The 27,369-nt window shown below is 38.3% G+C and overlaps 1 protein-coding gene across 1 annotated transcript; it reads right to left on the bottom strand.

Annotated features, from left to right (window-relative positions):
* Positions 1–8,187: 8,187 nt before the first annotated feature.
* On the bottom strand, positions 8,188–9,117 carry LOC138160403 (olfactory receptor 6V1-like). The gene has a single exon (XM_069087005.1). It carries the CDS (start codon positions 9,115–9,117, stop codon positions 8,188–8,190), a length of 930 nt encoding a protein of 309 aa, XP_068943106.1.
* Between the last annotated feature and the right edge of the window lie 18,252 nt (positions 9,118–27,369).

Below are 27,369 nucleotides of genomic sequence, written 5' to 3'. Positions count from 1 at the left end.
TATCTTTAACAAGAAAACCCCAAAATGGGATCAGAAGAGTTGGATACAACTGAAAACAATTCAGCAACAACAACAACAGTAACAACATCCTACTAGGCTTCCTGGTCGACCATGGAGGTCACAACATGCTTAATGTGTTAAAGAAATTCCTTTGGATCCATTTGCATTTCATTCAGTTTCCTTAATTCTAGTCAGGATGAGCACACATCAACTCATCATGCCCCTTGGGAAAGGGATTGATTTCTTCCTCACAAAGATTATTTCATTTATCCTCTTGCCTATAGGGCAAAAGTGCTTGTGCAAATATTTCACCACCTTCACTAGCCTTCCTTATATCTGATCTCAAGCCCTCATGCTGCCATTTACCATCTTTTTGTCTTCTCTCACCTTAAGTATCAATATAGTAAGTGCATCACTCTCTAGTGGGCACACCCAATCCAAGAAGAGGTGGTGACACAGAGTCAGGAGATTTGAGAACTGAGGACTTAATGGAGCCCGGAAACTTGACACTGCAAAGGTGGCAATCCAGCTGCCTTGTGTGGGTGCAGCCTCTGCAGCATTTTATCAGCACCCCATTTCTATGGCAGCATTGCAGGGCCAAAGCAATGTCCATTAAGATTTCTAGGTCATAGGGAGTAATATTCCTGAGTTTATCAAGTGCCATTCTGCTCTCCTATTTGCCTATACAACTACATACATGAAAAGAACTTAATAATTCTATAATATTTTTTTAAACCATGCATGAGCTGTCTAGCTTAATTTACTGGGAGCCAGGGCCTTTATGACCAGATACTGATTCCTTACTGTCTTTTGACCTAGACCTTGCCCTAGGGGAATGTGGCTAGAGCTGGGGAAAGGGAAGCCATTCTAAACAGTCTTTCCCCACTGGAGCTGTCAGAGTGAAGTTTGAATGAAATAGTGGTCATTTGTAATACACATAGCTTCTCTTTGATGTTAGAACATCTATGTTTATTTTACCTCCATGATAAGTTGTTTTCCTAAAGTTATGAGGTTGGTAAAGGCAATTTAAGGACATACAGGGACAGAATGGGAGTGGTCAGGACATGAAGGCCAGAACCAAGTGATTTGATTGGTAGATGCTGACATTAGCCTAGCCAGACCTTGGCAAGTCCAGCTGGGGAGCAGAATTATGGGGTGATTTAGAATTAGCTGACCTGAGAATCTTACCAAGAAGAATAAACAATTTGGCTGATACTCTTAAATGCCCTCTGGCGTTGGGGGTGGGTTGGAGTGGTGGTGGCAATGACATTGGTACGATTATTACGCTGATAATAGAAATTACCCCAGACAGTAAGGAATAGCACCCAAACTTGTTCCCTTAAGCTCTTCATTTACTCTTCTCCACCCCCCAACCCCTAGGTACCTACTCAGTGCTCTATCCATTATATCATTTAACTGCCTTGAGGTTGTTGAGATCTTTTCAGGTCATAGCACTCTCTGTCAAACAATATGTTACCTGTCCCTTAAAGGTTCATGCTTTCTGAAAATTTGACAAGCTTGGCATATATTTCTTTTTCCAAGGCAATGATAGACATTGAGCCAAAATAAAGCTGCAAGTTTTCTTTTAAAAATGTTAAATTTTATTTTAATACAGCCAATAAAGATAAACAAGTAGAAACAAAAACAAAGTGTCTTTCTCCCATAAAGGAAAACAATATAAAATTGTATTTTCACCTGGTAGAACATATAACCATACATTTTTTAAATTTGTCATTTTTGAAAGAATGAAAACTGTGTGCTGTCCTTTTAATAAGAAGGTATATGTCTTCTAATTAGCCGATGTTTTGTTTCTATTTAATCTTTTTATTTACATAGATGTGGTTAGAAAGTTGCTGTTCTTTTAAATGTGCTTTCTTCATTCTGAGACAGTTCATATGAGTCTTCCCATATTGCTTTCATACTTGTTGCTTCTTAAACAGAATAATATGCTACTTTTGCACCTTTTATTAATACAACTCTAGAGAATTTTGATGATTATTGCTTTATAATGGATGTTGAGACCGTCTAATGTTATTCCTCTGTCCTCCTTAACAACATTTAATATAGTTCATGGCACATAGCACACATTAATAAATGCTTGTTGACTTATTTTCCTCATTGTTTCTGTTGACTTTCTACAACTTTTGCTCTTCTCTAAGAACTTTTAATTTTTTTATTCTAAAAGTGTTCTCTTGACAATTTGATTAGTACACCATTAAATCTTTAGGTTAGTTTGTATTATACTTTTATCTTTGCTATATCAGCATGGCATATTTTATTGAGATTGGCAGTATGGAACCAATTCAGATGCATGGATTTGAAGTCAGAGAGCATGGGTTCAAAACAGCTCTCAAGTAAGTCAAACTTATATGCCCTTGGGTTTTATTCGTTCGTAAAATGAAGAGGTTATGCTAGAAGACCTCCCTAGTTCTATAATCCCTTATTTTATACAAATAATTAAATAGTTGTACTTATCTAGTATTTTATGTTTTATTTTTTTTCCCTTTTGGAGGGCAGGGCAATTAGGGTTAAGTGACTTGTCCAAGGTCACAGGGCTAGTAAGTATTAAGTGTCTGAGGCTGGATTTGAACTCAGCTCCTCCTGATTCTGGGGCCGGTGTTCTATTAACTGTGCCACCTAGCCACCCCTGTTTTATGTTTTCTTAACTACAAATGACAAGTCTCTTATCTTTGATAGTTGAATCCCCAGATATATAATCAATTTTGTTGTTATTTTGTAAGGGATTTTTTTTTTATCCATTTTCCCTATTTTTAAACATAGAGATATGCTAATGTTTTGATTGTTAGTCAATAAATCACTGAGCAAGTACTTATTAAGTGCCTACTATGTGCTGGACACTGTTGTAGAAATTGGGGCTAGAAAGACAATAGCTAAAAATATTTTTGCCATCATGGAATTTATATGATAACTGAAGGAGACAACACAGACAATTATAAGAATAGACAGAGAGGATATAAAATTATTTGGTAAGGAAGAAACTCATATCTGAGTAATAAGGAAAGATCTTATGTAGATAGGAGTTTTTGAGCTGAGTTTTTAAGAAAAACTGGCATTTTGAAAGATGCTGGTGAGCAGTGGTTGCATTCTTGGCATGAGAGATAGCCATGTATACAAAGATATGGAAAATGGAATACGTGTTTGAGAAACAGTAAAAAGTCAAGTTTTGCTGGAGCGCAGCATATGTAGGCTGGAAAGAAAAATTGAGGCCAGATTATAAAAGTCATTGGATGCCAGAAGGGAAGTTTATATTGATCTTTGACTTAATAGGAAGCCACTGTATTTGACTGACTAGGATAGTAGACTAGGGGTTAACTAGGAGTTATTGACTGAGGCCTGGGAGAAAGACAGAGCTTTGTATATCCATAGATGGGGTTTGTGTGTTATGTAAAAGTTGCCAGAGAATTGACAAAAAGTAGTCAGATTTGGGCTTTAGGAAAATCCCTTTAGCAGCTGTAGAGAAAGATGGTTTGGAGTTGGGAGATGCTTGAGGTAGAAGGCTATGGCAAAAGGCCAGGCAAAATGTCATAAGGGGCTGAAGTAGGGTGATTACCGTGTAAGTGAAGAGAAGGGGACAGATTCAAGAAGGTATTGTGGAAGTAGGGGAGATTGAGGATTTCAGGTTGCACAACTGGGTAACTTGAAGAATGACCATAAAAGGGAAGAATTTATGACTAAATAAGAGATGGTTTTATGAGATGTAAAATGGGTGATTTTGATTATATTACATTTAAAAGTTTTTGCACAAACAAAACCAATGTAGACAAGATTAGAAGGAAAGCAGAAAGCCAGGAAAATTTTTTATAGCAAGTGTCTCTGATAAAGGCCTCATTTCTCAAAATATACAGAACTGAATCAAATTTATAAGAATATGAGTTAGGGGCAGCCAGGTGGCTCAGCGAGTAAGAGCACTGGCTCCAGTGTCGGGATGACCTGGGGATCAAATCTGGGCTCAGACACTTAGCACTCACCCAGAAACAGCTGACCGTATAACCTTGAGCAAGTTACTTAACCCCAATTGCTTTAAAAAAAAATAAGAATATGAGTCATTTCCCAACTGATTAACGGTCAAAGGATATAAACAGGCAGATTTCTGATGAAGAAATTAAAGCTATCTATAGTCATGAAAAAAAATACTCGAAATCTACTGGAGAAATGCAAATTAAAACCATTCTAAGATATCACCTCATACCTATCAGATTGGTTAATTATGACAGAAAAAGAAAACAATAAATTTTGGAGAGGGTGTGGGAAAATTGGGACACTCATGCACTGTTGGTGGAATTGTGAACTGATCCAACCATTCTGGAGAGCAATTTGGAACTATTCCCAAAAGGCTATGTATCTGTGTAAAGTTTTTGATAGCACTACTAGATCTGTATCCCAAAGAATTTTAAAAAAATATTAAATATTTCTGAGAGATCAAGAAGAATAAGAATAAAAAAATAAGATGTAGCAGTTAAGAAATTATTGTTGACTTTGGAAAGAATGGTTTCAGTTCAGTCATGAGATTGAAAGCCAAATTGTAGATGAATTAGAAGAAATAAGAAGAAAAGAAACGAAAGCAACACCTATAAAAGGTATTTTCACAAAGTTTTCCAGAGGAATAGAGGAGAAATATCAAAAGTTAAGTTGAGGAGATGACAGGGTATAGTGAAAGGATTTTTTTTAAAGGTGGGGGAGATGTTGGTGTATTTGTAGGCAGCAAGAAAGAAATCAGCAGATAAAGAAAGAAGTAAGGTGATGGGGATGCAGAAACGAGAACATCAAGGGTACAGGAAGAGGATTGACATGGCAAGGAGAAGGCCTGCCTCTACATTAGAGCCTGTAGTAAAGAAGTGAATAGGAAATTATGTTAAGAGATTGTGACAGAAAGATAAGGGGAGAAGAGGGAGTTCAGAGCAAATGAACTGTACTTTTTCCATAAAGTATATGAGTTAAAGTTTTCAGCTGTGAGGGGAAAGGGAATGGTTGTGTGAGTATTTTGATGAGAGAAGAGAATATTTGTAGTAACTACTGTGGAGATTGGAACAGAGAATCAATTAGGGCTCAGTATTTGTTTTGTCTCTCACTTATGAAGCATTAATTGCTTGTCATTAATTCACTATGGTTTTCTAAATAAATCATCGTTGCATATATTTGCTTCCTCTTTAGCAGTATGTATTCCCCTAATTTCTTATCTTTATTTTATTCCCCTAATCAGTACCTCTGACATCAGGTTAAATAAAAGTGGTGAAAGTAGGCATTATTATTTTGCCTTGATATTATTGGAGAATCTATTAGTGTTTTCTGTTACAAATGATGTTTATTATTTGTCTTCAATAGATTTTGAAAAAAGCATATTATAGAAATGTCCTTTCAGGCTTGTGACTTTTGGTGTCTTTAATATATGATAATGCTATAGTTTATAAAAGACTTTATATCTTATTGGATTACATGGTTTTTGTTGGTCTGATAATGTTATTTATTTTGATAATTGTTTCTTAATATTATATTATTGTTATAAATCTCAGTGAGCCACAATGAATGAGTTTTTTACATATAATGGCAATCTTTGTGTTTGTGTTTTATTTGAGACAGTATTTCATAATGGATAGAATGCTGACTCAAAATCAAATCTATGTTTAAATTTCATTTCATTTACTAGCTGTGTGATTATGGGCACAACATAAACCATAGGTTTTGGGTAGGGATGGTGCAATGTAACACTTCAGTAGGGGCTGCATCTTTGACAGTGCCTCTTGAGGCCTTCTCAGTTTTTCTTGGTTTGCCTGGAAAGAGAATGGGGCACTATGGCACTCAAAAGTAAGGGGACCTTGATACATTGCACAGTACAGAAAGCCTGGGCAGATGTGATCAATGATATTACTATTAGTGATCTTTTTATAATCACAGAGTATAAGTGAGGTGGGATAGGAGTAGAGAGAGGCAAATATGTTCCTGATTTTCAAAAAAAAAAAAAAAGAGAATATATAGGCCAGTGACCTTGGCTTTTATATCTGCTGAGATCCTAAAACATGTTATGACAAGGGCAGTTGGATAACTAGATAATAATAACTGTCTAATTATCTAACACTAAATATTTTGGTCTGGGGAGATACTTTTCAGTCTCAAGCTGAGCTCCTTCCTGATCCCTGTGATTTAGCAGTCAAGGAGTGCCTTAGGTTATATATGCGTGGCTTGACTCTCTTCCCACCAAATGCCAGTTTCACAATAGCAAATAAATCCATTTCTCCAAGATCCTGGTCTTCTAGTTTCCAGATCCAAAAGATCTCCCTTCTCCAAAACTCTTGCTAACTCAACCCCTCAAAGAGGCAAGCAGCATTGAGTAATGCATTTCTACCAGTGAGGAGAGTCTTTTGCAAATGGACTTTGAGCTGCAGGTTACATTGATAACCAGAGAAACATTGAACAGTTATCTTAACCAATGCACTTATCAAAAATCTTGTGTAATTTTAACATGAGCACATAAAACAACATCTTGGAAGACAGCCTTTAGGGCTACATTTTGTTCTCCCATGTGAAGTATTAAAATAAATAACAGACAGCAAGACTTTGCATTTTCTACACATTTTAATTAACTGTTGATTATGAAGATTTTTGCTATGGAAAATAATTTGTAAAATCCCATCTGTTCTCTTCTCATATTTCCATCAAGTATGACCTTAACTTGCATTTTTTCTCACAAAGATTTTATAGAAAACAGAAAGAAGGCACATGGATTATTATTTAATGTCTCTCAATATCCTTTTCTTGACCTATATTTTTTTTTGTTCAATTTCTTGGTATCTTTCCCTCTTTGAGATATTTTGAGAAATGATCTGGATGCTTTAAAAATTATGTTGCTGCCAACACAGATTTTTTTTCTACCGTGTTTCCCCGATAATAAGACACTGTCTTATTATTTTTTTGGACAGAAAAACACCAGAGGGCTTATTTTCAGGGGAGGGCTTATTTTAATGAACATTACAGCAATTTTAATAAACAGGTAAATGTGAACAAAAAAATGTACCTTTATTCAATAATGAATTCAATAAAGAACAGGATGACGTGCTCACTGCTGCAGCTCTGATTGGATGCAGCTCGGAGCGTGGCGTGCGTTTCACCGGGGGGGGGGGGAGGGTGCATACAGAGGGTACTGTAATGTAGCGTGTAGCGTAGGGGATCACCTTCACTACAGTAGCAATCTCAATAGGGCTTATTTTCAGGGGAGGGCTTATTTTAGAGGAATCTTACACAGTAAGGGGAGGGCTTATTTTTGGGATAGGTCTTATTATTGGGGAAACACGGTATATGTACTTGACCTGGCACTGATACTCTCCCTGTTTTCTTCTGTGTTGTCATATAGAACATCAGTGTTTACATTGTGATTACATTGTCATTCATGGTAGATTAATGAATGAGCATAAACATGCTGATATATCTGTTCATATATATATATATGTATACACTTAATAGATGACTATTAAATGAACATAGAAAAGAGAGCTCTATTCCTGAGAAGAGAGTTTCTAGGAATCATTTTTCATTATCTCCTCCAATCCTCTCCTGGAGCCCTCAGTCAGCTAACATAAACACACATTTAGTGTGAGATCCTTAGTGGCAGGGACTGTTTTTTGTCTTTCTTCATATCTCCAACACTTAGCACAATGCCTAGCTCATGACTAGCATTTTGTAAATCCTTGTTGATTGACACACCTATGCAAACACACATAGGACATACAGACATACATAATACATGTATGCACAGTAACTACTACAAATGCATGTCCACAGTGTATACAAAGATATTTGGCATGCCCCGTGCACACATTCAGCTTGTCCTACCTCCAAATTAAGTGTTCTTTCCACTGTACCACATCGTACTTCCCTTTGCTGCCTGCTCCACCCCCTCCATTTACAGTATACACTCAGACTCTAAGTTCTATAGGTGGCCTCAATTACAGGTGGGAAATATGGACCACAGTAGTGCGGGGATCATGGAAAGAGGAAGTGTAGAAGCCCAATATTTCACTTAGAGGTCCTGTCATTCAGTCAGGTACCTTGCCCTCCAATTGAATGCTGTAGAATGTCCCTCCCCTTTACAGTTGCCTCCTAATGTTTTATGCCTCATAATGCTTTCATCCTTTGTCTCAATCTAATTCACTTTGGCTCTTTCTCTCTAACTCATTAGGTCTTTAGTCTTTGTACCTGTCCTCGGATAATGGTCTTCACTGTCTCATTGCGAAGGGTAAAAATAAAAGGGTTGAGGACAGGGGTCAGGATAGAAGTGACTAAGACCACAAACTTGTTGAGCTCCACAGAATGTGCCTTACCAGGTTGAACATAGACAAAGATTGTGCTGCTATAGCCAATAAAAACCAGAGTTGTTAGATGGGAGCCGCATGTAGAAAAGGCCTTTTGGCGGCCACTGGCAGATGGGATTCGCAACACGGTGGTCATGATGTAGCCATAGGAGACAAGTGTTACCAGGAAAGAGCTGAGGACAAAAGCCAAGGACATCATAAAGTCCCAGAACTCTAGCAGAGATGTATTTGAGCAGGCTAGCTGCAGCAGCGGGGCATTGTCACAGAAAAAGTGGTTAATGATGTTTCCATGGCAATAGGAGAGCTGCACCCGGGAGATGACAGTGGGCACCATGGCCAGGAAGGGCGCTGCCCAGGCTGCTCCTGCCAGACAGACACATACTACTGAGCTCATAAGGGTTCCATAACGAAGTGGGTGGCAAATAGCCATGAAGCGGTCCAGGGCCATATCTGCCAAGATCAGGAAGGTGGTAGAACCAAAAGAAAAGTAGAAATAGAATTGGACCATGCAGCCAGAAAAGGAAATTGTCTTGGTGGAGGCATGGAGGTCTGAAAGCATCTTGGGCACTACAGTCACGGTGACCAAAATCTCCAGCAGGGCAAAATTTCCCAGGAAGAAGTACATGGGTGTGTGTAGCTGGGCACTGGCCAAGACCATGGCAATGATGATTATATTTCCCATGAAGGCCAGAAGATAAAGTACTAGGAAGGGTCCATATAGTGCCAGCTGCAGCTGCCCAAAAGCTGAGAAGCCCAAAAGGATAAATTCAGACGGGTGGCTCAGATTGGCCATATTCTTACGCCAGGGTCACCTGGAAGGAAAGATGAGAGAGAGAGAAAGAAAGGGAGAGGGAAAAGGAGAGGGAGGGAGGGAGGGAGGGAGAGAGAGAGAGACAGACAGAGAGACAGACAGACAGAGAGACAGACAGACAGAGAGAGACAGACAGAGAGACATACAGACAGATAGAGAGACAGAGACAGAGAGACAGTGACAGACACACAGAGAGAGACAGAGAGAGGGAAGGAGGGAGGGAGAGGGAGAAGGTGGGGAGAGGAGAGAGAGGCAGAGAAATAGAGACAAAGATAGAGATAGAGCGAGAGAAACATATAGGCAGAAAACGAGAAACACAAATATAGAAAGAAAAATAAACACAGAAATAGAGAAAGCAGAATAGAGTGATGGGAGAAAAAAGAGAAACATGTAAACAAAGAGAAGAGAGAGGACAGTAGGGAGACACAGAGAGGTTTTTCAAGTATCCTGTGTGTTTGAATTAAGCTTAGGGATTATTGTCAACCTGCTGTGCTCTCTGATATGCCTTTGTTTTTGTGTTGGGAAATTTATTTCTGTTTCTTGTCAGTTAACTCCCAAATTCACTACAGCTTCTGACTTAGGGGTAACTGGACCCTCTGCTATCTGTTTTTAGAAGCTGAGGGTAGAAAGAACATCCAATGGTTATTTCCCTGGACTAGGGAGGCTTCTATACAGCACAGATCAGAGGGTGGGTAGGCTTACTTTGAAGACCTCCTGAGATACATATACCATATATTTTGGTGGCTCTAATCAATAGTATACCTACTCCTACTCTGTTAATGACACTAAGCTGCCTTGACAGAAGGGACACGACAATAGTGTTGAATTGAGTTGAATTCAGGGAGATTGAGTTCCCTGCTGGCCTTAGTTATAACAAAGTAATTTCTTACCATGTCTCATATAAAAATAGAACGTAAGAGTAAGCTGCTTGTTAAATTGAACTCAATTGAATCGTGCTGATATCATCTGAGAAAACCTCAGTCTGAGCCCCCTGGTATTTAAAACAATTTTATATGTGCTTGTGATATTGACAAGAGAATGTGGATTCTGCTTAGAAAGTCATCAACATTCTTGATAATATAGAGGCTTTTCTTGCTGACTGGGAGAGTTCAACAAAGAAGCAAGTGTACCAGCAAGAATGCATTTGATTGATGAGAGACTACCAATGAAAAACTCTAAGACAGACTCAAAGACACACAGATGCTTTAGAGAGACACATCAGTATATAGTGGAAAGAGTGATGAAAATTATAGGCACCATTCATTGCGCCCTGATCTTGGAGACAGAAAAACGAGTTTGAATCCTTCCTCAGTCACTTACTAGATGTATGACCCTGAACAAGTCCTTGAACCTCTGTCTGCCTTAGTTTCCTCAACTATAAAATGGGGATAATAATAGCCTTGGGCTCCCAGGATTGTTGTGAGGATTGAATGAGATAATATTTTGCAAAGTGTTTAAGCACAGTGCCTCACAGCTAGTAGGCACTTAATAAATGCTTGTTTCATTCTTTGCTTCCTCTCCCAGGCTCAGTTTTCTTATCTGAAAATGGAGATTATAGTAGTGCCTACATTGCAGGGTTGTTATTAGAATCAGATGAGATAACATGTAAAGAATTTTGTGAACTTTAAAGTGTTAGAGAAATACTATCTATTATTATTAATAATAACATTAATATAGTGCCTTAATGATAGCTAAGTGCTTTGTGCACCACTTCTTCTCTGATCCCCACAATAACTCTGTTAAGCAGATACTAAAAGTACCATTTTCCCTCCTTGACATAAGGAAACTGAGGTTTAGAAAGGGTTAGTAACTTGCCTCTGATCACTGGGCTAGTAATTGTCAGAAGCAGGACTTGAATCTTAATCTTCCTGATTCCAAGAGCAGCACTTTAGAACCACAAAGTCACAAGATCTGGATGAAACTTCTGTCTCTGACACTTACTCTGTTGCTTTGGGCAAGTCACTTTACCATTTTCAATCTCTGTTTTCCTAGAAGTAAAATGAAGGTATTGAACTAGATTTTCTCCAAAGTTCCTTCTGCTCTTAGAAGTCTGTGAAAATGAACTTCAGTTTCCTCTTCCGTAAAATGGGGATAATACCTGTCTTTCCTGGTACCTAACATTGTCGTGAGGTTCAGATTAGATGATATATATGAAGATACTTTGTTTTGTAAACTATAATATAAGGTGCTATACAATAGACGATATTATTAGATTATCAATCATAGATAAGAGAATTCCTGGTAGGGGGAAGAGAGACCCCAAAGTTCTGGGATAAAACTTGCCAGTTTGAAGACAATGGAAATCCTTAGGTCCAGTGAAATAATGAAAATTGAATTGAACCATTTCATTTAACATTCTAGAGAGGTAGACCCTTGAGTTTGCCAATCAGCCCTACCATGGAGTTCTTGGAACACGTAGTCTTGGCTTTGTGGGGAAATAGGGTAAAAGATGACGATCCATTTAAGTAGACTGATTCCCCTGAAGCTTAGATTCCAATGTCCATATCCCTGGCTAAATCTCTTTCTATCCCTCAGCTTCGTGCCTTCTGTACAATATGCTTTTAGTGGAAGACTTACCTTTGGTGCCACTGGAATGGCTCACTGTGTTGGGAGGTTCTGAGTTGGGAGGTTCATTGCTCTGAGTCTAAGCCTTAGTCTTCAGCAGGGCAGAGATCAGAGAATGAATTTGCTTCCCCGAGAGCTGGGCAAGAGGGAGTTGAAGCCCATGGAGTGAAGAATCTGACTCCTTACCCTGACTCCCAGTTAAAATGTTTCAAATCCTAATGGTGGGCTCTTTGAAGAAAGGCTCATTTCCTCTCCCTTCAGTCTCGAGGTGGCATTCATGGGTTCCTGGAAGAGGAAGTGCAGTCCTGTAGGAGGCCAGATGTGGATGGCTGCAAGAGAGATGCTGCTCTTTGAGCTCAGGTTCTGTTTCCACTTCTGGCCACAGCTGCCTCTCCTTTTTCTTGGATGCTTTGTGTCTACTAGTGTTTGAAAACTCCCAATTACTTACCACTCATTAGCAGAGAGTTGGATAGAACTATATTGACTCTTTCAATGAATTCTCTGTGGGGCTGGGTGGAAGAAGCTGGGGGCTCCTTTGGGGTTTGGAGAAAGTTGTTGCCTATCACCTAAACTAACAGAAAGGCCAAATGTCCAAGAGATCAGTTTGGAAGGTAGGAAGAAGCTAGCAAAAAATATCAAGACTGCAGCCAGCTCTAGGTTTCAGCATTGTTGGCTTATTTAAGAGTGCTAGAGGAGGACTCCATTGGGGCTATGTTCTTAATCAAACTTAGTAGAGTGCTCAGAAACTGCTTTTGCCCGTTTCCTTCCCTACCCCCACTAGGTAGATGTACAATGGTGAGTGGAGGTTGAAGGATCAGGGGATAGTATATGTTTCTATAAGCCTATGTAGCTATACATGTGTATTTATATATGTATACCATAGGTAGGACGCTTTCAATTAAGCTAAATGGATATGCCTCAGCATGCATTTTAGCCCCCCAGGCTTTTCTACTTGTACCTGGAGCAGAATATGTGTACATTACTTTTTAAGTGAACCCATCTTTCCTACTCACCATCTACCTAGTCCTATCCCTCCAGGGGGAAAGCTAGAATGGAACTCCAGGATTCTAACTATGGGGGGATTCCCTGAATGACTCAATCTCAGGGGGTTAATTACTTTAGCAACTTCTTACGAGTTGTTAACAACTGTCACAGAAAAGGACTTGGGGGACAAAAATGGCTAGAATAGACCCTTCCCTTTCTTGCCCTTAATGGCTAGACTTCTTGACAAATTATCTGTACTTGATGCCATCTTTTCACCTACACTCTTTGTAACCTCTTACAATCTATCCTCTGTCCTTACTACTGTACTCTAAGTACTTTTTCACAAGTCACAAAAGACATCCTAATTTCTGAATCTAATGGCCCTTTTCCATTCTCATCCTTCTGGACCTCTTTGCAGCATTTGACACTACTGAGCACATCCTCATACTAGACACTGTTCTCCCTTAGTTTTACAGACACCAACTCCTTCCTCATTCTCCTTCTAGCTCTCTAACGATAACTTTTCTTCTTAATTCACCAAGTTTACGATTGCTTTCTCTCTTTACAAACTATGAAATGCATCATTGCTTGTCTATTATATGCCTATCATGTTTTATTTTATTATAATTATTTGTTCATGTTTTTCTGCAGATGACCCATGAGCTGGGTGCTGAATTGAATAGGAGGCAGAGAGCAGGCATAATTGGGAAATTATGTGTAGTGCAGTTCCATCTTATGGTGAGATGAGGTTCTAAAGCCAACCAGCAACATGAATTGTCAAAATTAATCTTGAAAATAAATTAAATAGCTCATTAAATACAATAAAGTGTCTTTTAAAATTGTAGCTAGAAAGAGGCTAGGTTTCTTTAAAAAGCAGCCATCTTAGTAAGAGAATAGATGAAACTGGGGAGGTTGCTATGAAAACATTTTCATGTAAATTATATTTTCATAATGTCCAACTAAGATTAATCAAGAGAGGCTGCATGTGTGTGACTGGGATAGCTAAGCAGAGGGAAGACTTTTACTCAAATAGATGACAAAAATTTGTATCTGGCAAAGACAAATCAAGAGAATTTTCAATAAGCTTGATGGACTGGTAAAAAAATTAAAATGTAAATGTAAAAATAAAAACATATTATATAGGAAAATATTTTGAATTCTACACTGACAAAGATCAATTGACATTAGAACGAAATTCAGGTATACAAGCACTGGTACAAATATTATGCCTCTTGAAAATTGGATACATTGAATGCTTCATATACAATCACTTTTCTCAAAGATTGTGAGTGATAGGTGGGTGAGTGACATGTACTTTTGTTAACTGTTAATTTTCAAATTGTTAAAGATTAATCAGCATTGTAAAATACATATTAAAATAGGGCTATTTGTAAAATTGTATGATGGAAGCAGACCATTAGACACATATATTATTGCGAATCATGATAGGTTTCTAGCATGATTCTAGGCATATCCATTTAGCTTAATTGAAAGTGTCCTACCTATGGTATATATATAAATACATATATATAACTACATAGGCTTATAGAAACATATACTATCCCCTGATCCATCAACCTCCACTCACCATTGTACATCTACCTAGTGGGGGTAGGGAAGGAAAAGGGGAAAAGTACTTTGAAGGGTGTTTGATTTAAGAGAAGACATTTCCATTTTTATTAGTTATAATAATTAAATTGAAAAATTCATTTTATGACAAACTTATAAATTTTATGAATATTAAAAAAATTGAATAATCTAAATAAGTCACTACATGGTATTCACATTTATACTCTGATTCAAAAAGATAAAATAACTGCATTTATGAAAAAGGGATATAGATAATAAATTCACCTCACACACATTTATGAATGAGCCTGGGCGTATGTAAATGTAAATATGTGTGTGTGTGTATATATATGTGTATATATTTATAATGTGTGTGTGTATAGTAGCCTATACATAGCTGTGTCCTCCCAATTTCAAATGTAGCATCCTCTGAGGGCATTACTTTGTCCTTGCAGGTCAAGTTTCCCTGAAGGTAACTACCTCTAAGGCTCAAGATATTCTGTGGGTCTTTTTTCCTAAAATTGTAGCTCATGAACCACCGCTAGTATTCTTGTCTTTAAGAGTCAGCCAGTAGACACAATTACCTCAAAGCAAAAGAAAAAAAATATTTACTGATATTGGATAATAAGGTCAGTAGTTACACAAAATTCTTCCAATGACACTGAGGAACAATTTCCCACAAATACACACATAGAGAATACATATGACTAAGGTAACATGTGCCTTTGGCACTGCAGTGTCTAGACATCTTTTCTCATCTCATAGAATCCTCATGTTGCTATCTATTGGGTGCAGCAGCTTTGATGAGCAGGTCACTCAGCTAATCTTCCTGGACCTGTTCCTTTTTGCTCAACTCCTGACTGTCAGGAATAACTCTTCGTCTTTGAAGCTTAACTCCTTACTTTCAGGGCTGATTCTCTCTTGAATCGTTGAATAGTTGATTTTTTTTTGTGGCTCCTCAGGGTCGCTGTTCTCAGAGTTATATTCACTGACTACCTTCTTGAATCCATAGGCCTGCTCTTTGCTGGGGGCAACATCTTCTACTGGGAGAGTAGCTCCTGTGATGTTACCATGACCAGTGAAGGTTGAAGGTGGAGGGAGAAATCCCCTTTCTCCCACTTCCCTCTGATAACGCTACAAAAGAAAAGATAGAGAATGATCTTCTCTCAAGAACTGGGTTCTTCCTTTCACAAATGTGCTAGCAGGGGTTATCCACAAAATTTTTGTCTTGATTATCCTTCAGATCTGGCAAACTTGCTTTTTTAACGGCCATCAGGCATGCAACTGATCTTAGGGGAAACTATTACCTTTCAAGGCAGCCCATTCCACTCTGAACAGCTCTAATTCTTAGGGTGTTTTCCCTGACATTAAGCCCAAATTCTCCTCTTTGCAACTTCCACATTTGCTGCTTCTAGTTCTGCCCTCTGGGGCAAAGGAGAACAGTCTAATCTCATTCGATTTTAATTTACACTTTGGATTTGTCCATGTGATTCTTGAAAATTGTAATAAATTCTTAGTTTAATTTGAATAAAATGTGAGTTAAGAAAATTATTTTAAAAATTATTTTATAAAAAGTATAAGGGGTGACTTTTTTTAGGCCAGTGTCAACAATTAAAAGTTGTGAGGGGCAGCCAGGTGGCTCAGCGAGTAAGATTACCAGCTCCAGTGTTGGGATAACCTGGGGATCAAATCTAGGCTCAGATACTTAGCACCACACCCAGAAATAACTGGCTGTGTAACTTTGAGCAAGTTACTTAACCCTGATTGCTTTAAAAAGAAAATTTGGGGTGGCCAGGTAGCACAGAGAGTAAGAGCACTGGCTCCAGTGTCGGGATGACCTGGGGATCGAATCCAGGCTCAGACACTTAGCACCCACCCAGAAACACCTGGCCATGTAACCTTGAGCAAGTTACTTAACCCCGATTTCTTAAAAAAAAAACCAATTAAAAGTTGTGGAATGACAGCTCTAAGAAAATTAAAGACTTAGGAGAAGTAAAAAAATTATGCACTCTGATTGTGGGTAAGGGTGAGGATAAAATTTTGAAGGTCCTGGTGAGGAATTTCCTTTATCAAAGCAAATGGGCAATTTACACTTTGGGAACTGTCTGAGGTACTCAGAAGGTAGCACATGCTTGGAATTCCAGAGTCAGAGGTGGAACATCAACTATTGTCTCTTCTGAGGTAATTTCTTTGTTCACTACCCAGTGCCTTCACGTGGTTACACTTATGTAAAAACAACACCAGCAATGAAATACAAAAAAGTACACTGAAGGAAGAAAGGACTATATGGATTATAGAAACATACAAGACCCTTGTTTTTGTTGTTGTTCAGTCATTTCAGTCATGTCCAACTCTTCATGACCACATTTGGGGTTTTCTTTCTTTTGAAAGAAATTGGGGTTAAGTGACTTGCCCAGGGTCACACAGCTGGAAAGTGTCTGAGGCCAGATTTGAACTCAGGTCCTCCTGACTTCAAGATTGGTGCTGTATCTACTATACCACCTAGCTGCCCCCATTCAGCATTTTCTTGGCAAAGATACTGTAGTGGTTTGCCATTTCCTCCTCCAGCTCATTTTATATGTGAGGAAACTGAGGCAAATATAGTTAAGTGACTTGCTCAGGTTCATACAGCTGGCAAGTATCTGATACCAGATTTGAACTCAGGAAGATAAGTCTTTCTGACTCCAGGCCATGTACTCTATCCTTTCTGCCACCTATCTGTCCCAAGACAATTGTTACTATCATGTTAGAGTTAATACAAAGTTTTAAAAATAGACTATGGAATTTAAGGTTTTGTGCATATTTCATAAATCATACTTTTATATTATGTTTATGTTTTTGTATCTTAATTTTAATGGTTTCTTTATTAATAAAACAAGAAAAAATAAAATCAATTTGATAGGACAGCATTTAAAAGGAACAACACATAAGAAGGGTGGAGGAAAAAAGGTACCATGAAGGAGGGACAGAAGGCAGTCTGTGCCAGACAAGTCAAGCAACCACCATGACCTTGACCATCATCTCCTTTTAGAAACTAATGGGAATAGCCACACTTCCAGTCAGTCCATGGTCTGAGACATCATCAAAGTACCTCCCCTCCAACTGCAAACCTGCTTCCAGTCCAGCCCTCACAACTATCATCTAGAAAAGCATTTCCTGAAGAGAAGGGGTCAGTCATGAACACTAACTGCCAACCATATGCCACCCATAGGGCAGAAAAATCAGTTCAGCAGGAGCAGCAAGGGGCCTCAAGGAAAAGAAAGGAGACAGAATGTGCCAGGCAAATCAAAGCACCATTTTCACTTTGACTGCCATCTCCTCTCAAGAGTCTGATGGGAATAGCAGCGCTTCCAGCCCCTTGCCCTCAAGCCATCATCCTGGGAAGCAAGCCCTATGGAGATGTGGCTTGGTAACTCAGTGCTCCAGCAGGTGCTACGGTCACAGCTACTGAAGACGCAGAAAAGAAAGTGCACATCCTCCAAGCCCTCGGCCCTAGCCAATGCATCAGAAACGAATCCCGTTTTATCAATGGGAATGGCCTAAAGAAGAGACCTTATCTGCTTTGTACTCTAAGGGTCATGGGACTTTTCCATCTCACTTGCAGTTGAAACTTTTTGTATGTGTTAATCTCCCCCATTAGAAAGAGTTGATTGAGATCAGAGATCACATTACTTTTCTGGCTTAGTATAGTGTTTTATAGTAAGCATTTAATTAATGTTTTATTCATTCATTCATTCAAAATCACCATCAAAAGCTGCCAGATAGGCTCTGGGTAGAGCCAATTCACTATTTAAGGAACTCTGCTGGATCATTATTTAATTAGCTTTAGGACAGAAGGTTCAAACCCCGTTTCTCCAATGATCAAAGAGAGTAAAAAGAATTATCTCAGCTTTGGATTGGATTTAGAAGTTGAGGACAAATTCACTTGGGAAGTATAGTGACCCAAAGGATGTTGGATAAAGCATGTGTGGGGTTCATGAATGACTGAAAAGAGACTGATTAATGCTTTAATTCAAGTTGACTTTATTGATTAATATGGAATTATATTACTGTAATTTATCCGTTTTGTATGTACTTTGTGCTCCAAGATTTTCTGACAGTGAAATACTCTGTATACCCCCAAAATTACTAAGTACATATAATCTACTACAGGAGATAATAGGTCTTCATCCCCTCTGGAGGAGAAATCAGCCCTGGCATGCGGATGGCAGCAACAAATCTGCCAGAGAAGAAGGAGCAGGGCAGGGTTCGGGAATCCTCTGGTTTGGGAGATGTTCTGGGGCCTATGTTTTGGAATATCCTACTTCTTGGGTTTATATTGGCCATTTATCCCCCTTGATTATGTCCTACCATCATACTCTCAATATTCTGAAAAGTAGGTATACTTAATTTAGAAAAAACAAGAAGTCCCCTATTTCTTGTTTCTCAGTACTTGCTCCTAAGAACCCATCTTTGGACTTGGAAAGAGGGTGGCACTGAAATTGAGGAGGCCTCACCTTTGTCATTTCCTGGAATAAAACTACAATAATAAATTATTCTTCCCTTTAAATAAGATATTTTTTTCAAAGTTGAATATACTAATTGGCCCTAGGTGGGAAGAAGTTTAAGTTTCTTTCTGTGACTTTCTCTAGACTGGGTCGTGATATGGGCTCATTAAAGTCAGGAGTATCAGTCCTGAATCCTCCTTAGGATTGATGGCAAGGGAGGACAAGAGAGCAGAACTGCTATCAGCATACTTATTTCTGGACATTTTCTTAAGTTCCTTGCTAGGCATATCAGGGATATCCTGAGATGAGATGAACCCCAGCTGTTTGGGGAAGACTGACATCATTTGTGAACTCTTCTGTAAAAAGTGAGCATTTTTTTCATTGTTTCCTTTATGACATTAAAGAAAAACTCAAAATGATCTAACAAAAATGACCGAAGATGAAGGCATGGTAAAAGAGTACCTAGTTGTCTTTGATGAATTCAAGGCACTTAACCCAAATGAACCACAACCTTAGTTCTTGAAAAATATGGCAGATGTGGTTACTGAGCCACTGTCAGTGACATCTGAAAGATCGTGGGAAACAGGAGAGGTACTATAAGACTGGGGAAGTACAAATGTCCCAATTAAAAAAAAATAAAGCCTGAAAACTATAAACAAGTGAACTTAGCTTCTCTTAGGCTGATTCTAGAACAGACCATTAATAGAGATGATTGGCAAACATCTTGAAAGTGAAATGGTTATTATAAAGATCCATCATGTCTTCACCAGGAGCAGGTCATGACAGACTATTCTTATTTCATTTTAAAAATTTTATTTTATATTTTTCTTCTTCATTTTTTGACAAGACTACTAAAGTAGCAGACAAGAATTCTATGAATATAATTCACCTATTTAGCAAAGCTTTTCATAAAATATCCACTACTGTTCTTGTGGAGAAGATGGAGACATACAGATTAGACAGCTATAGCAGATGGATTTGTAACTAGTTGGCTGGCCAAATTGGAAGAGTTAAATTTTCAATGTCAAGTTGGCAGGAAGTCTGCAGTATAGTGCCCCAGAGATCTAGGCTTCACCCAGGGCTTGGTATTTTCATCAATGCCTAGATCAGGCAATTGTGTCATGGACCTCTTTGGCAGTCTGGAGAATCCTATGAATCCCTTCAATTCAATCCAATCTAGTCCAATAAACATTTATTAAGTACCTATGTGTCAGCATTGTGCTAAACACTGGGATACAGTTAAAAAAAGACAGCGTCCATCTTCAAGGAGCCTAAATTGAATATGGAGAGACAATATACAAAAGGAGGCAGGAAAGCAGGAGGAGAATGCCGGGGGGTACCTAGAACAGGGGCGTCTTGTTCCATCGAGCTGAAATAGCAGCAAATGCAAAGTGGAATGATCTGAGAGTCCAGGTTCTGCCTTCTAAAGGAAGCATTGGGAAGGGGTTTAGCACTCTACCTTCAGTCCTTCAGTCAGAAGGGAGAGGAAGCTGAGGGAGGTGGTGATAATCAAGGCTGGAGTTAGCAGCAAGGTGGTAAGTTTGGAAGTGACGAGCTTATGCTGGGAGGGCATCTTATTCACTGGAGTTTAAACCAGATACAGCAGCAGATGCAAAATGGAGAGTAGCATTAACAGAATATTCACAGAATAATGTTTTAAAATTCATAAAACAAAATACATAGGATACCAACGAATTAAATTATATTGAAATAACTATCAAAACATATATTAAAAAGCAAATTCTTGAAATCTAGCTTGTCTTAGATAAAGGGATAGATGATATGCTCATCAGATTTGCAGAAAACACTAAGCTGAACAACACAATGGATGACAGAGTCTGGATAGGAAAGGATCTTTAAAGGCAAGATAAATTCAATAGTAATAAATGTAAAGTCTTGTACTTACGTACAAAAAAAATCATCTTCATGAGTATAAGATGGGGGAGTCATGGATAGGCAGAGGTTGCTCTGAAAAAGATCTAGTAGTTTTAGTTTCCTGCAAGCAGAGGATGAGCCAGAATTGTGATGTGGCAGTCCAGAAGACCTAAAGAAGCCTTGGCATGCATTGAGAGGGACACAGCTTCCAAGAATAGAGAGATGTTAATTTTACTGGACTCAGGAGTGTGCTGTTAAATGTTTAACAATTAGTTTTTGGGGAGGAAAATGTATATATATAACACACTTTTAAATTTCATCTGTATTATAAACATTTTCTCTACCTTTTTAAAATTCTAGACAACAAAAAATGTCAAGCCATGGTTTATGGCCTTTGCTGATTTCCTGGGTGTAGATGCTTACACTGAAAATTTAGCAATTGGCTTTCACAGGCTGGTTTGATCTGGTTCCAGCACACCTCTGACTATACTCTACCCTAATAAGACTTCATCCAGAGTATTGTGTTTGGTGTTGTTTACAAGGGACATTGGTAAGTTGGATGGTGTCCAGAGAAGGGCAACTAGGATGGTGAAGGGCCTTGATTCCATCTTATATGAGGATTTAAATGAAGCAAATATAAATTTTAAGTGAAGAGAAGCTATCTAACAGTTAGAGCTGGCCAGAAGTGTGAAAGAGACGGCACACAATAGGTTTCCCTTTCTTGGAGGTCCTTAGGCAGTGGCTGTACAACCACTTATATGGCATATAGTGGAGATCATTTTTCTGTCTGGGTTTGATCAAATAGCCACTGAGGTACTTTCAACTCAAATTTTGTGCTTATGTGCTGTGAAGAAATAGGAACAGTTGGGGCGGGGGGGGAACAGGCTGGTGTTCAGGCTGCTTTCTGAAACATGAAGAAACCTTGAGAATATGCAGGACAGAAACAGAGAAGTGATGGAAGCAGGGGATAGAGTAAAGCCAACATTTTTTTCTTGGCTATCCACTGGGAACTTGAATAGGTAGCTTGATATAATAGAAAGAACAATCTGGATTTGAGTCCCAACACTATCACCTGTTCGCTGTGTCCATAGACATCAATTCTCTCTAGGCTTCAGTTTCCTCATCTGTAAAATGGGAATAAAAGGCTTACACTGTCTATATCACAGGGTTGTTATGAAGAAAGTCTCTGTAAATATAAGTAGCAATTTTTGTATATGTCTTACTTTCTATGGAATCATGTCTTCTTTTATCTTTCTCCACCCACTGTTGCACAGTTTAACTGGTCACCAACAGAGCTCATGAGTATTCCACTACCTTTCATTAACATTTATTTCTATTCACTTGTGCTGAATATGTTAAAAATTTGGAAAAGTCAGCTACTTAGTCCATATATTAAGCGTCTCAAAGGTCCCCTTTGTTCTCATGCACAGCTATTTAGGGGTCAGGACAAAACCACTAGGGTTTAAATAGAGCTGTGCCTTAATAAAAAAGGAAGCCAAGGAGATGAATACCACCCAGATCCTGGGATAAATACCAGGAGAGGTCCTGGGCATGGATGGATGCTATAAAGATCCCATGGAGATAGGGGTGGCTAGGTGGCACAGAGTGCCGGCCCTGGAATCAGGAGGACCTGAGTTCAAATCCAGCCTCAGACATTTAACACAAAAACTAGCTGTGTGACTTTGGGCAAGTCACTTAACCCCAATTACCCTACCTTCCCCCCTCCAAAAATAATATATAAAAAAAGATCCCATGGAGATGCTGAAATGATGGTTAGGGATAGATGTAATAAGAATAAACACTTATGTCATACTTTATATGCATTATCTAATCTGATTCTCTTAATGATCTAATGCAGGTATTTTATACAGACATGCATATTTTATTGGTGATATTATTGATCTGGGGAGCTCCTGAGCACTTCTAACACTACGGATATACTGGGTCCTTCTTCATAACTTATAGTCTTAGAGAGTTAACTGATTTGCCCAGGAACACACAGCTAATATATTTCCCAGGTTTAACATCGGTCTTCTTGACTTCCAGGCCAGTTCATTAGCCCCTAAGTTATGTTGGCTTTCAAATACAAATGAGAAAACAGAGCTTAATCAAGGTCAATCCAAGGTTTATCAAGATTTAGCTAAGTTCATATAGATACTGGCAAAGATCGATCTCAAACTCAGTCTCCTGATCCTAATTCCACTGCTTTTTATGTTGCCTCTTATACTCAGCCTGGTTCCAGAAACCCAACTCAGGGCTCAGAATAAGGGCTTTGATGTCTTATAATGGCCAGGGATAATGGCTTTAGAACCACTACCCCTTTTTCATACTGGTCACATGTGATATCAAGGTTAGAGATGCCCAAAAGGGATGGGTAATGGAGATAGGAAGTGTCATTCAGTGTCCACTTCCTGAATCTTTCTCTGCTGTGGGGTCCCTTTGACTTATTGAATTCTCCCTCTAGTGCCTGAAAACTAGCCTACCTCCCACTGGAATTTTTGAGGAGTGTAATAGACAAGGAAGAGCCTTAGGAATAGATACTTGGGTACTGGTTTGGTTATTTACTACCTATCTGACTCTGAGCAAGTCACTTAACCTGTCTGGCCCTCAGTTTCCATGCATGTAACATGAAAGAGTCAGATTAGATAACTTTTAGTGGTCCTTCTAGGTCTAAACCAATCATCATAAGACACCCAAACTCCCGTTTCATAATGATAGTGCCTCAATGTGACAAATTGTGTGAGTTTACAAAACAGTTTTTTTTTCACGAAAATCTTGTGAAGTAATATCATTATTTCCATTTCACAGATGAAGAAATTGACAATCAAACTGAGTGGCATAATCAGTATTTGACTAAAGTCCAACACTCTTGCCATGATATATTGTGTTTCCTTTCTTTTGACAACTAATCGAGGGTAAGGAAGTGTGAAGAATCAAGAATGACTTACAGGTGGAGAGATTGGATAAATGAAAGGGTGATGGTGACCTCAACAGAAATAGGGACATTTGGGGGAAGATAATATTTAGGGAGAAATGTAATAATTTCTGCTTTTGAATCTGAGGTACTTATAGAACAGTTAGGTAGAGATATCCAATAGGGAATTGGTGATATGGAATTGGAACTCAGGTGAGTGATTAAGGCTAGAAATATTGATTTGGGAGTCATCTGCAGGGAGATGGTAATTAAACCTATGGGAATTGATGAGTTTCTCAAGAGAGAAGATGAAGAGGGAAAGGAGATGAGAATCCTGGGACAGAACCTTAGGAGCTATGCTTGTTAAGGATGGGGAAGAGATTATATTTTAGCCAAGAATATTGAGAATGAGTGGTCAGAGAAGTAGGAAATGAATCATCATAGGATCATGAAAACCAAAGGAGAAGAGAGGATACAGGAAAAAAGGAGTGGTCAGCAATGTCAAAAGCTGCAGAGAGGTCAAGAAAATTGATTCAGAAAAGACCACCAGGTTAGTAATTAAGAGATCCTTATTGAACTTGGAGACAGGAATTCAGTTAAGTGGTGCATTTGGAAGTCAGATTGCAAAATATTGAGAAGTGAGGGTGTAGTGCCAATGCAATATTTACAGTGCCCACAATCAAGATAAAGACTGTGACTATAAGTTTTGATCTCAAAATATGCCAAACTCTCCAGAGAGAGGATAGAACTGAAACATTTATTTCGACACCAGAAAACCAAATCCCCAAACCAGGAAGCCGATTCCATCATAATACCAAATATATTCAGAAGCCGTAATAACAAGAGCCACAGCATCCTTCAGCCTTCCCACAAATCAATACAAGATCAATATTTACTCACAAAACTCTCTAACTCCTTGCCTGAGCTCCTCTTTCCCCCACCATCTGGCTAGTTGTGAACTAGCTTCCTGTGGGCTCTGCTTCCCTTCAGCAAACTCCTCTCACCATAGGCTCCGTGTGATTACATTCAGCCTATCAGGGGGCAGAGTTTATCTTCACAGCAGGGAAGGACTTCAAACTCCCCATTGGTCTATTAAGGGGCAAGGAAGATCTTCAAATTCCCATTCCCATTACAGAGTGATAGGCAAGGAAATCAAAGCAATGAATCTTAAGACTATGAGAAAAAAACGTATCTATAGTTCTTTCCTCTTTGACTCTGTTTGCCACCCAAGTCCAGTTTACTTTCAGCCCAGACCAGTCTCTCCTTGGTTTTGTTATCTTTTTATTTTCAGCCTCTCTCCAGTGAGTCCTAACTGATTTCTTATGGACTTTTCTCGTTACTGAGAAAACTATGGGCGTATCTGGTTCTCTGTTCAGCTTTAGGTATAGCAATTTTCTGGGCCTCATTATATTAAATGTTCATATTGTACTAGATATTTTTTGATCCAACCATGCCACTATTATGACGGAACTATGGTAATTAGCATATTTTAAATATTTATTCAATATATAGTGCACGGAAGGCAACATTTTTCTACCACATGCCAAAGAGTTTATCTAAGAAAGCTAATGGAAATCTGAAGAAGGTAGATGGGTCATATTTCAATACTGCATGGATCTGGGATTTCAGTATAAGACTTGCTGTCCCTTTAAGACCCTTTTCATAGACAATAGTCTAGTAATGAAAAGGGCAGCAAAATATTTTTTGTTTTAAGGAAAAAGATTTAAATTCATTTTCAAAACATGTAAGCTATTGCCATTGTTATGGTTGAACACTTTGGTAAATAAAAGGAACAGAACAAGAATTTGTTTTAATTTTTTAAAACTGCTAATATATGTACATGGAGAAATATAGATTTTGGACAGAAAATCATCTGTGGTATAAATATAAAGACTCAAAACTCCTTTTGAACAATGTAGAGTGATAATCTTGCTTGTGTGGGTCCAATTGAGTATTTTAAACAGTAGAGCAAGCTCTTTTATTAAAACCAGAGAAATAGGAGTATAAAGAAATAGTGTCAAGTGCACCAAAGATAAGGTGAATGGTGTTCAAGTCTTCAGAGTTACAAAGCATTAAGATATCTAAACTAATTTGCATATAGATAATATAAGGCGAAAGAAGACAAAACTAAAAATTAGATTATATAAACATTTGAAGACTAAGGTATGATTCAGGACTCTAGTTTTGATTTCCAGTGAAAGGCGAGATGATGCTGAGAGTCAGGAGGTTCTCATTTGAGCCATTTAGGTTTTGAGCATTTTCTCAAATTCTCAAAATCATTCTCATTTGAGCCATACTGAGTACAGGAACCTCAGTAGCAGCATTGAAGGGAGTGGGAGGATTGAAAAGTTTCTCTTATGGATCATAGCAATTACAGGAGTACTTTGGGGTTATTGTAATTTTGGTTCCAGACTGCCACAGTAAAGCAGATATCAAAATAAAGTGTCAACATGAATTTTTTGCTTTCCCAGTACATATAAAAATTGTTTATATTATACTGTAGTCTGCTAAGAGTGCAGTAGCATTATGTCTAAAAATGCACATACTTTAAAAATATTTTATTGCTAAAAATTACTGTCATCGGAGCCTTCAGTGAGTTGTAATCTTTTTGCTGGTGGAGTGTCTTGCCTCAGTGTTGATGACTGCTGATTGATCAGGGTGGTGGTTGCTGAAAGCTGGGGTGGCTGTGGCAATATCTTAAAACAATAATGAAATTTGCCACATCAACTGACTCTTTCACTTGAATTCCTAGAAGTCATTGTAGGGTAATTAATTACCTTAATTTAAATGTTGTTGTATCCCAGGGAATAGGGAGGTTTGAGGAGAGGGAGAGATGAGGGAATGGCCAGTTGATGGAACATTCAGAACACACACAACATTTATTGATTATGTTCACTATTTTATGTGGGTGTGGTTTATGGCATCCCAAAATAATTATGATGGCAACACCAAAGATCACTGATCACAGAACATATAATAACATAAATAAAATACTATAACATAATAATATAAGTTCTAAAAAGTTTGAAATATGAAAATTACCAAAATGTAACAGAGAGACACTACCTGAGCAGATGCTGTTGGAAAAATGGTGTGATCCAGTGTTGTCACAAATCTTTATTTTTTCAAAATGCAGTATCTTTGAAGTACAATAAAGCAAAGTGCAAAAAAAAAGTGTGCCTGTATAGTTATCTGACAGAAGGCATCAACTAAGTGTTTTTTTTTTATCTATGGAGAGATAATTCACTTTCTTGATCAAGAGCTGCACTAACAGCTGTTGCTTTCAGCACCACCTAGATTTGGAGAGAGGTAGAGCATCTTATAAGAGCTTGTTGATCTCTTCTGGTACTCCTCAGGCTTGAGAAGAAAAAGGAAAGGAGGCTTTGAAACTACTTCAGTGTCCTTTGGAGCTGATTTAAAGATTAAAACTTATCTGTGTTGCTGTGAATTCTGTTGTGATTAGATAATGCAAGACTGACTAGGCTAGTCTGCATAGCCCAGAGTTATTCCAGTTTGATAAGCATTGTAGTTATCTACAATTATCTAACTTAAAGAGGGCAGCTATTCCCTTTAAGATCTAACACTTTCTAAATGTCCTTTAAGTATGATGATACATTGAAAGCTTACACAGTGTATAAGCTTTATGATGATACAGTGAAAGAGCTTATAAATGCTGTGTTCAAGTAGAGAAAAGTTAATAGTCAAGTAGTGAGCAGTATACCAAGTAGATGTTCCTGAGGGGGGGAGAGCAAGGGAAATGAATAGGTAATAACATACTACCTACTATGTGCTAAGTACTTTTCCCAAATATTATCTCATTTGATTCTCACAATAACCCCT

Source organism: Petaurus breviceps, unplaced genomic scaffold (genome assembly GCF_028583685.1).
Source record: "Petaurus breviceps papuanus isolate PSGF00001 unplaced genomic scaffold, PetGlider_PUasm1.0 181, whole genome shotgun sequence".
In the NCBI taxonomy this organism is placed as follows: Eukaryota; Metazoa; Chordata; class Mammalia; order Diprotodontia; family Petauridae; genus Petaurus; species Petaurus breviceps.
This window is presented reverse-complemented; position numbering and strand designations above follow the sequence as displayed.